Raw genomic sequence first — 11,257 nt, forward strand, 5'->3', positions numbered from 1 at the left:
GTTACTGTCGTGACCGGAGATGAGCGGTGCAGCGTGCGTGAGTGCCGGCTGGTTCAGGGGGCAGAGCTCTTTGCTTTCGGGTTTTTTTAATGGGACTGGAGCATCACGTCTCGTTACGATGTGCCCACTGCCCCCGCTTGAACAGAAAAGCATATTTTTCACATGAAATGATGGAGCCCTACCAAAAATGTGCTCAAAATGAAACAAACCTCGAGGCTGGAAGTGAACGGATTCAAGAGAGCTCTGGCTTTAATTTAGGCAGCGGTTACAGAAACATTTTCAATGGCAACTGAGAAGTAATGTAAATGTGGCAGTGGAAATGAGAATTAACATGTCCCTGGTTTTCCCTGATGCGGAACTAGCTCTTGAAGGACACCTTACGTAGAGCCCGGGGAGAGGGAAGGCAGCTCCCCTGCCCTCCTCCCTGCCCGCAGACACCGTGGCCATGCCCAGCGTGGCTACAGCAGCTCCTTCACCCTGGCGCTGGGGCAAGCGCGTTTGGTAGGACCCCCAGGCAGGGAGACCCGCCAGGGACCCACATCCCCGCGGGAAGGACGGTCGGAGATGCTGTTACCTCCTGCCCCTCTGCCTGCCATGACCCATCTCGGTGTGGCTTTGCACTCTGTTTTCGTTTAATCTTTTGATTGTTCCGTTCTTTTCCACTCAGGAAAAACGTCGCAGCTTATTTTTTACTATTTTTTTTTTAATTGTTCTGAAGATGGTCTTGCTTTCAAAGGCTGGTTCCCCTATCTTCTCTCACAGCAGGTGCTCTGTAGACCTGGATGTAGAGACCTGGATGCAGAGCTGCTACATTCGAGCAAGGCTCCCGATGTCCCGCACCAGCTCTGCCGCCTGCCCCATGCAGAGGGCAACCAGGAGCCTGGGCTTGGCTGTCTGGGAGACTTAGGGGTCTTTGAAAAACAAACACATGCTTCTGATTCAGGGTGCACTTGTTTGAAATTGCAGGTGTTTAAAATCACTAATGAACATTGCAATCACTAATCAACATTGCTGCGGGATTCCTGCCTGGATTCCCATCACTCTGCACTCGCCAAAACATCCTCACTGGCGCGATCTCTGCGGCGGGGGCTTTCTGGCCTGTGGGGTCAAGTCTGAGGCTTGGTGAAATCCCTGGACTTCAGACTTGATGATAAGAGGTTTCTCGCTCAGTGGTGACGTAGCACTGCTTGCCTCGCTGATTCACCAGCACTCGGTGATCTGAATCAGCCGGCTCTTTTCCACGTGGGCTGCACCAGGAGGACCATTGCATCGCCAAACTCTGTCTCCTGCGTAATAAAAGGAAAAACTACAATTTTGGCTGAGAAAACGCATCCAAAGACCAAATTCCAAATTCTCATTTGCTGCTCTAAAAAATTCTCTCTTTCCAACTTTAAAATGAAAGGATTTGGGTTGTTTCATCACTTTAAAACCACACAGTAGGAAAAACTCCTGAAGCTATCTGGAGACACCTTAAAAGTGTTCAACACATCAGTAAAAGTACTTGGTGCAGCCTCCTGCGGGAAGGAGCCGAGTGTCCCTGGTCGTGTCCCCCTTGACCGAGTTGTTTCTTGGCTCCGCAGTTCGGCGATTCCCAGCAGCTGCGGCTGGTCCGTATCCTGCGGAGCACGGTCATGGTTCGTGTCGGAGGAGGATGGATGGCCCTGGATGAGTTTTTAGTGAAGAATGATCCTTGCAGAGGTAAGGCAATTCCTGGGTTTTATACAACTGGGGTCTTCTCGCCCCGTGAGGGGAGTTTGAGAACTTGCCTGCTGTGACTGTGAGTGGCCAGATGTAGCAGAGGAGCGGGTCTGGGTTATCCAAATAACGGGCGGGGGCTGGAGAAAACAGATCCAAAGCAAACCGTAGAACTTAAAATCACGAGATTTGAGGATACTGCAGCAAATCTCGCAGCATTTAGCCACGTGCCTTGGGAGGAGGAGAGGGAAAGGTTGTGTTTCTTGTTTTTACGACCCCAGCGAGCAGAGCTGCGTTGCCGTGCTGGGGGTCTCGGCTTCCCTTTGGAGCGGTCGGTGCGTACGTGTGGCTCTGTGGATAAGGGAGTAAGCTTATTGCATGTGACCTGGAAGAATTCAAAAGGTTCAAAGCCAGGAGATGGAAAATCCTGGTCTGAGACACTCTGGGGAGAAGATGCTCCAGCCCAGGATCCGTGAACCCATGGTGCTGCCGCACCGGGCTGTGGCCACGGGGGGCCAACGGTCCAGCCCTGTCCTAGTGAACGAGGAGACGTTTCTCCTGTGACTTTGAACTAGTTGATTTCTCTCTGATGCACTTCTAATACAAATATTCTCAGTTCATTTGTTGTCTTTAGAGCAGCGGCATAAGGAACTGATTTAGAAACCCTGAGCTGTGCAGGACCGTGCAACCTCAATACCTGCTTGCAGCGAGAGCCGCTGACGGTGCTGGATCTTCTTCTACTCCCATGAAATTACCTTTCTTCCCCCAGCTCCACCCATAAGATGGAGCTTTTCCTCCTTTTTCCTGGATTGCCACGTGCCAGATTTGAGTGGTAAAAGAGCTGCATTTAGAAGTGGTTGTCCATGGGGCTGTTCAGGGCTGGGTTGGATTTCTCTGGTGGATTTTGAGCGCTGCGTCATGCTGTGTGTAGATAAGCATCACCTTGCACAAGAGTGTTCCGCGGAGTGACCAGCCTGGCAGTGAAACAAAAAAGATGTTTCAGATCAACATTAGTACAGGAGAATTCAAGTGCAAGAAGCTCCTAGATGAACTGAGCTTAAGGAAAACACAGCAGCACGTTAGAAGGGAAGAACCACCTAGATCTTGGGGTTTTAGGGCTGAGCAGTGTTTGCTGGAACTGGTTTGGTGGTGCACATTTGCAAGGGACGGTTGGGATAACACAGACCAGGGCTGCATACTGTGGGCATGGAGAACCAGGATCGTCTCCTTTCCAACACCTTCAGTCTTGAGATTTTACTGTTGTGAGAGCTTTTGGGATGGAAGTGATACTCTGCTGCGGCCGGCCAAGAGCCGTGACCAGGGGACGGAGAAGGAATAACAAGGGGAATGGCCAGGAATGAAGTGCATCAAGGTGCAAGAAAGCAGGAATCTGACCTGTTTTCTCATCAGAAATGCCAATCTCTGCTTCCCGCAGCTGGGAGCCCTCGCAGGAGCATCCCCTAGTGCAGCTCGCGGGGGGGACGGTGGGATGAGCAGCTCTGCTCTGGCGAAGAGGAGAGCAGGCACCTGGGAGAGGGGACCAGAACCCCTCCTTTCCGCCCCGTTGCTCCAGCAGGGAAGGAGCGTTTGATATCCAGCCCACTGCATATTTTGGAGAGCTTAGGTCTGTCCTCCATATGTCCCTGTCTCACTGGGGTCTCCGAGATGTTAATTGCTTCGGGTATGTCTTCTTCGAGCCGCTGCCTAACCATTTCTTGCTCCTGCTGTCTGACGGCTGTTGCTGAAAGCAGCGTGATTTACAGTGCGTACCGCTTGCTTTGGGGAGCCTTCAGGGCTTTCCTGCTCCTCTGGCATCTGGAGGAACCTCCTCCTCCCCCGTTCATGCTTTGCAGCAGCTGTTTTCCAGCGCTGACATCGCGGTTATTTCCATCCCTCGGTTATCTCAGCATGGTGCTTCCCTTCTGCAATTGCTTCCTTGGCTTTCTGGGCCGTAATGAATTGACTCTAAAATCGCTCTTGTGTCCCGTAGGGCTCGGCGCACGCCCTTGCTCTCTGTTTGGGTGCCACGAGTATGAAACACGTTGGCACACATCAGCTGGCCCAGAAGCTGAAGGCCGCAGACCTTCTCCCTGCTTGGTTACCCCTTGCTTGTCGAAGGGACGCCCTTCAGCTCTTTGGGGTGTTTGGATGAAAATTCTAATGGCTTTCAATGGGCGGTCACTTGTCTCTATTCTCTCCCCAAAAGCTGGTGAAGAGCTGCCCAGAGCTCTGAGAGAGGAGGATCACAACCCTTCAAAGCTGCTATTACTATTTTTAAGCTGTGTTAAAGATGCCGTTGGCCGCTGTTGTAACATGGTGTGTTCAAGGCCATCGGGATTGTTTTCCCCAAGACACTAAGGAGTAATGGGGCATCCAGTTTGACTTCGTGAGCCTCGGGCAGCTTTTAATCGGACGGCTTCTCAAAGAGCTGATCCGTGGCAGGAGAGGGTTAGGGCAGAGCCAGAGCGCCAGGACGGTCTCGCTGCCGTCCACTTGCCCTCGGCGGTGGGCTCTGGAAGAGAGCGCAAGGACGCGTGCTCCGACCCCGGAGCCTCCCGAGCCCAGAAATCATGTTGGGTTCCCGCGCACCTCAGGTCTCCTCTCCTTTGTCCCCTTCCAGCACGAGGACGGACCAACCTTGAACTCCGAGAGAAATTCATCTTGCCGGAGGGAGCCTCCCAGGGAATGACACCATTCCGATCGCGAGGCCGAAGATCAAAACCGTCCTCCCGCGCAGCCTCCCCGACGCGATCCAGTTCCAGTGCCAGCCAGAGCAACCACAGCTGCGCCTCCATGCCATCCTCCCCCGCAACTCCAGCCAGCGGAGCCAAGGTGGGGTTCGCGCGTGAAACCTTCCTCTTTCTTCTCCTTTAGAAACTGGTGGCCTCCAAACCCGACCTGGTGAGGTGAGGAGCTGCAGGGGGTGTGAGGAGGAGGAGGAGGAAGGTTGGGGATCAGGGGCTTGGCGGTTACTCTGGTCTCTGGAGGACGTTCGTGGTGTCGGCAGGAAGAACCCCGCGGTCCTTGCGGGATGGGTGGGGCAGGACGGTGCAGGAGAGGTTTTCAGCCCAAGCTGGGCGCTCGCGGCTCCGCAGAAGGGTCCCCGGCTCTCGCCGTGCAGCCGAAGGCTCCTGGTCCCCGAGGCAGGGCTGTGCGGCAGCAGTGGTGGCCGGCTGGCGCACAGAAAGAAGCCATCACCATCATCTCTCCTTTCCCACCACATTGTCTGCCCGTGCATGTTTAATTTCATCATCTGTTTGGGTTTTTTCCCTTTATTTTAATTTATATATTTCCCGTTCGGTTCTTGTTTCATTTTAGTGCCGTTTCCCCCATTCCAGATACTTTTCCGTTTCTTTTTTTTTTTTCTCCACTCATTTCCACCTCTCCTCCCCCTCCTTGGATTTTCCATTTCACAGACTCCACATCACTTCTCTCGATGTTATGACAAACCCTGGTTGATAAACAGTAAAGCGGGCACCCCCCTGAGGGGATTCGATTATTCCGACTTCCAGCTCTTGAGCGCCGAGGTAGAGTATGGTCTCACAGCCCCAAGGACCCGCTGACAGGCTGGAGTGCCACTGGCACGGAGAAGTCCTGCTCCCTTGCCTGTTTTAACGCTTTCCTCGTGGTAGAGCAGCTCTTGTTAGCACCGCTAACGCTCTGACTGTTAGCGTTTTTCATGGGTTTCTAACTCGGATTAAATAAAACGTCGACTCTAGAGTAAAGCGCAACTGCTTGTGATTCACATTTACCTGCTTTCAAACCAAGAGTGTGACATTTCTCCTCTTGTGCTTTTAAAAAAAAAATAAAAAAAGAAACTTTCCAAGCTTTAATAGCTTGTAAGCGTTGAAAAGCAGCCGTGTTTGGCTTGAAATTGAAATCCAGCAGCCGAGTTGAGACTTGAAAAATCAGCTACAGTGCATGCACAGTAACCACATCGCCTTCATTTTTATGAAGCACTTGTATTTATCACCGTGTTGAAGCACGTGCGGTGCGGCCGCCACTGTCACTGGCTTGATGCTCCCAGGAGGATGAGTTCGGGCTGAGGCTCTGATCTCCCTAAAGTTTCAGCCTCCTCGTGGACTTTCCTGACCTTGTGAATCAGTGATGAAAAAACACCTGGCAGATCTCGGTGATTCACTGCGTGGTGGTGTGCGCTGGCAAGATAACTGCGTCTTGCTCCGCGATGCTTTCACGCAGAAAAGGAATTACTTTTAAATCATCAGAAGGTCAGGAGCGCTTCCCCAGTTGCCCTAAATTGCCTGCTTGCTGCTGTTAACTTGTTCGTAAAATAGGATCAAGAACGAGAATTGAAATCTCTGGTGATGAAAATGGTACCTTCGCAGTCACGTGTGGACGGATTTTAATTCCCCCAGTGCCCAGAGGGGAGCAGGCTGCTCGGCCGCCCCTCTCCCACCGCCCTCCCCCCCGCTGCAGCTCCAGTTTCATGACACCCCAAGATTTCTGAGTTTCCAAAAAAAAACCACAAAATAGCAGGAGGTGGAAGGAAACCTCTCCAGCTGTTGCTTTAAAGCTCCTTGGGAATTGCTCTCCGGTAATAATGTACATCCGTCCAGGGACGCAGCTGGGCTGGACCCGTCCCTGCAGCGCAGCGGTGCCTCCCCAAACCCCGGGGGGGCACCGCGGGACGTCGCTTTCCTGCGGCGCTGCCCCAAACCCCGAGCTTTGCTTGGTGTATAGAAACTGGAGCTGCCCCTTCCAGCTGGATCCGGGTGCCCTCGCCCCGCCGGCGCCCTGCCCTGCCCGGCGCCGTCCCCTTCGCCCCCTCGCTTTCTTCCGCAGCGGCGGGAGCAGAGCTGCCTGTTGTGCTGCTTTTCCACCCCCTGTCTGCATTTGCAACATCTTAAAGGTCAGGGAAAGCACCGTTTCAGGATGCGACCGAAGCTGATTTGCTGCGGTTTATGTCGCTGGTGCCTCGCTCTTCAAATCTGTCTGCCCTTGGGTGGTGGGTGCACGGACCGGCCCGGGGCACCGGCACCGGGGCGACGTCCCTCCACCTCGCAGAATCACGCTGCTCTGATGCCTCCCTACACCGGGATGCCTTTCTCAAGACACTGCGTTACATTTGACCTTCCAAAGTGGCTCCGAACTGCTTAGATGCTAAAATACCTATTTTTGCAAGATTTCACTTTCTCTTTGTGGAGTTTTTGAGCCCAGATGATGCTGTCGTCCTCCGGGTGGATGGCAGCTTTGCTTTTATCCTTTTTCCAACAAATAGCTGTGCATCAGCTTGCAGCACACAAACTGCTGTTGCCCTCCAAATTTTTAGGATCCGGGCTTTTTCCTTTTTTATTAGCGGCTGCTGAAACGACAGCTTGTGTTCTCCTTGACGATTAAGATGGGTGTTTCTTAAATGTCAGAATCGTTTTGCCAAGGTGCCCATCTCGGCCGTGATCTCGGCCCGTTACGGCCCAGGTGACACCTAAAAGACGCTCTCTGTGTGCTTCCTCCCAAGGTGACCCCCTCCGCGGGCAGCAAGCTGAAGCGACCCACCTTCCACTCCAGCCGAACCTCCCTGGCTGGGGACACCAGTAACAGCTCCTCACCAGTCTCTACAGGTGCCAAAACCAGTCGGGCAGGTAAGTTTCAGGTGCAAAGACTGAAAAACTCCTGCCGCTGCTGTTCCTACTTAGTTGCTTAAATTGGCACAGAAAATACTACGGATTTTGGGAGCCCGCGGCGAGGTGGGGAGGCTGATGCCCACCGCTGTGTCCCTGCCTGCGAGGGGGGGTGCTGCAGCGGCTTTGCAGCGCGAGGGCGTGCTGCTGCTTCGCTCGCAGCTCAGGAATGAACCGGTCCTGGTGCTGAACCCCCACCTTGTTTCAGGGGTGCTGGGCGGGTGGTTGAAAGCAGCCGCAGCGGTGCCGGGGATTTGGGTGCCGGTCGGTCCGGGGATGGCGGGGAAACCTCCTCCTCTTCCTCCCGCCTGCTCACGGCTCTCTCGGCTCCCCTTGCAGATCCTAAAAAGACAGCCAGTCGTCCCACCAGCCGCGCCGGGAGCCGCACGGGCAGCCGGGCCAGCAGCCGGCGGGGAAGCGACGCCTCCGATTTTGACCTGCTGGAAACGCAGTCGGCGTGCTCGGACACTTCGGAGAGCAGCGCGGCCGGCGGGCAGGGCGGCTCGCGCCGGGGGATGGCCAAACCCTCCAAAATCCCAACCATGTCCAAGAAAACAACCACTGCCACCCCAAAAACTCCAGGCCCTAAAAGATAATACTGTACCCCCGCCCTCCCGAAAGAAAGAAAACCCAACCTGTGTCCAATTTTTAACCCTGCTACGTACATTGGATGTATATTTATTCTAAATGGGAGAAACTATATTGTTAAAAGTGTAAAAGAAAGTTGTGTTATGAAGCTGCCTTATTTGGGGTTTGTTTTTTTTTTTCCTTTTTTGTAAGTTACTATTTTCATGTGAATATTTATGTAGATAAAAATTGCCACTCGGCAACCCCTGTTCAGAGAGGGGCTTGGAAAACTGAAATATGGGAGAGAAAGAAAAAAAAAAAAAAAAAAGAAAAAAAAAAAAGGAAGCAAAAAAAAAAAATAAAGGCCAAGATGTGAAAGTGTAAAGAAAAACTAAAATATAAATAGGATTTCTGCGCGGTGCAGGGTGCGAACCTGCTTTATCTTTTAGGATTGTTTCCTAAATGCATCTTTATAAACTTAACTTGCTGTCTCAGCAAGGTAAATTATATTTAAAAACAAAGACCTGAATCCTACAGTGTTCAAGGAACTCTCTTTTTGTAAATCACAGATACCTCAACCAGAGAAACATGAGGTGAGGGGACTTGGGGCTTATGTTTCCATTTTTTTAAAGCTATGTGGTTTTACCTGAAGAAAGCAGGAGTTTGATTTAATAAAATTTGCACACACTACAGCAAAGGTCATGACAATTGCTGTCTTGAAAATACTGTCCCGACAACTTTGTTTTTAAAGAACAAACACGTGGTGATGGGTTTGGGGAGGGGGTTCACGCTGAAGCTGGCCGGAGGAGAGCACGCTGGTAAGATTGCAGGTCTGGATCACTCAGATGCATCCCTTAGCGGTGGTGGGTCCTACTAATCGGAGGATTCTTCTGGACTGATGGCCTAGGAGACCGACCCAAGATGTTCCCCACAGAATCGCTATTTATCTGCATCTCTTTTTCCTATTTATTATTTAACTGGTCATTCCACTTCCAACCAGGCTGAGATTGATGTGACCTCTGCTCCTAGAAGAAATCTGGACTTACACGCACAGTCGCTTGTCCTTGAAATGAGTCTCACCAGCACACTTGCTACAAGTCCTGTCTCGCTTTTGTACGCTACTTTTTCTTTGTAATAAAATCAAACTGACCAAGTGACCAGGAGACGGGCCGGGGGAGAGGGCTCTGCAGAGCTCCTGTATTTATTAAATATTGTTCCTCTCCGGCTCTGACCGTGTTGCTGTGTGATTCTCTCAATTGGTTTAAATTGAGGCAAAATTGAAGCTCTACCAATGAATTGTTTAAAAACCAGACACATTTTTGTATTAAAATTGCTTGCGGTAATAAACAATCTTGCCTCCTTTATTCCACAGTGTTAGATTTTTAAATACGAGAGCTGGAGCTGCTCATTCCGTGCGGGGAGGCGACGGCTGTGCCAGCCGTGGGCTGTGTGCGTGCAGGTTTCCTTGCAGAATGGAGCCAGCCCGGAAATTCGAAGGCCCAGGTGGGTGGGTGGGTGCTGGCGAGGGCGCTCGGTGGTGTGGGTACCTGCTGGCAAGGTGGGTGCCCGCCCGTGAGGGGGCCGACCGATGAGGGTACCTCTTGGGGTGGGTGTTTGCCAGCAGGAGCGCCTGGTGAGGTGCGTGCGTGGTGGGGTTGGGTGTTGGTAAGGTGGGTGCTCGGTGAGGTCAGTGTCCGGGGAGTGGGTGTCCGTAGGGGTGGGTGGACAGGGTGAGTACCCAGTGCGGGGGGTGCGTGCTGCTGAAGTGGGTGCCTGTGAGGGTGGACGCACAGGTTGGGAGCCCATGGGTTTGGGCGGCCATGGGAGTGGATGCCCGTGGGGTCGAGTGCCCACGGAGGTGAGTATCCATAGGGCTGGGTGTCCATGGATTTGGCTGCCAATGGGCTTGGGTGTTCATGGGTTGGGTGCCCACAAGGCAGAGCTTCCCTGGGGATGGGTGCCCATGGGCTCGGGTGCCCATGGGCTTGGGTGTTCATGGGCTTGGGTGCCCACAAGGCAGAGCTTCCCTTGGGCTCAGGTGCCCATGGGCTCGGGTGTTCATGGGTTGGGTGCCCACAAGGCAGAGCTTCCCTTGGGCTGGGTGCCCATGGGCTTGGGTGTTCATGGGTTGGGTGCCCACAAGGCAGAGCTTCCCTTGGGCTGGGTGCCCATGGGCTTGGGTGTTCATGGGTTGGGTGCCCACAAGGCAGAGCTTCCCTGTAGATGGGTGCCCATGGGCTCGGGTGTTCATGGGCTTGGGTGTTCATGGGTTGGGTGCCCACAAGGCAGAGAATCCCTTGGGCTGGGTGCCATGGGCTCGGGTGTTCATGGGCTTGGGTGTTCATGGGTTGGGTGCCCACAAGGCAGAGCTTCCCTGTAGATGGGTGCCCATGGGCTCGGGTGTTCATGGGCTTGGGTGTTCATGGGTTGGGTGCCCACAAGGCAGAGCATCCATGTAGATGGGTGCCCATGGGCTCGGGTGTTCATGGGTTGGGTGCCCACAAGGCAGAGCATCCCTGTAGATGGGTGCCCATGGGCTCGGGTGTTCATGGGCTCGGGTGTTCATGGGCTTGGATGTTCATGGGTTGGGTGCCCACAAGGCAGAGCTTCCCTGTAGATGGGTGCCCATGGGCTCGGGTGTTCATGGGCTCGGGTGTTCATGGGCTTGGATGTTCATGGGTTGGGTGCCCACAAGGCAGAGCTTCCCTGGGGATGGGTACCCATGGGCTGGGTGCCATGGGCTTGGATGTTCATGGGTTGGGTGCCCACAGGGCAGAGCATCCCTGGGGATGGGTGCCCATGGGCTCCGGTGTTCATGGGCTCGGGTGTTCATGGGCTTGGGTGTTCATGGGTTGGGTGCCCACAAGGCAGAGCATCCCTGGGGATGGGTGCCCATGGGCTCCGGTGTTCATGGGCTCGGGTGTTCATGGGCTTGGGTGTTCATGGGTTGGGTGCCCACAAGGCAGAGCTTCCCTGGGGATGGGTCCCCATGGGCTCGGGTGTTCATGGGCTTGGGTGTTCATGGGTTGGGTGCCCACAGGGCAGAGCATCCCTGGGGATGGGTGCCCATGGGCTCGGGTGTTCCAACCCACGAGGCTGAGCATCCCTCGGGGTGGCAGCCCACGGCTCCGCGTGCCCAGCGATGCCCCCCTTCCCCGGGGCCGCCGGGCGGGGAGGGCCGGGCCGTCCCGGAGCCGCGGCCGGGGCGGCGCCGCCGGCGGGTCCGTCCCTTTCCCTCGCCCCGCCGGGGCGGGCCGGGACCGTGCCCGTGCCGGTGCCCGGGGCCGCACCGCACCGCACCGGGCGGGCGGCGGGGCGGGGGGGCCGGGGCGGGGGGCCGGGGCGGCGGCGGTGCC

General features: G+C 54.5%; 1 protein-coding gene across 17 annotated transcripts in view; it reads left to right on the top strand.

Moving 5' to 3' along the window:
- MACF1 (microtubule actin crosslinking factor 1) overlaps positions 1-9,265 on the top strand; it is a 141,702-nt gene extending 132,437 nt beyond the window's left edge. For 7 of the 17 annotated variants that reach the window (XM_064471461.1, XM_064471460.1, XM_064471462.1 and 4 more), the window contains 4 exons: positions 1,581-1,698; positions 4,316-4,527; positions 7,172-7,295; positions 7,674-9,265. In XM_064471461.1, coding sequence (XP_064327531.1) covers positions 1,581-1,698; positions 4,316-4,527; positions 7,172-7,295; positions 7,674-7,930 — 711 coding nt within the window. In that variant the 3' untranslated portion in view covers positions 7,931-9,265. Of the gene's footprint in view, positions 1-762; positions 967-1,580; positions 1,699-4,315; positions 4,528-5,111; positions 5,223-7,171; positions 7,296-7,673 lie in introns of all 17 variants that reach the window. The other 10 variants (XM_064471455.1, XM_064471459.1, XM_064471454.1 and 7 more) reach the window with 3 other exon arrangements.
- The last annotated feature ends 1,992 nt before the right edge of the window (positions 9,266-11,257 follow it).

Source organism: Phalacrocorax carbo, chromosome 22 (genome assembly GCF_963921805.1).
Source record: "Phalacrocorax carbo chromosome 22, bPhaCar2.1, whole genome shotgun sequence".
In the NCBI taxonomy this organism is placed as follows: Eukaryota; Metazoa; Chordata; class Aves; order Suliformes; family Phalacrocoracidae; genus Phalacrocorax; species Phalacrocorax carbo.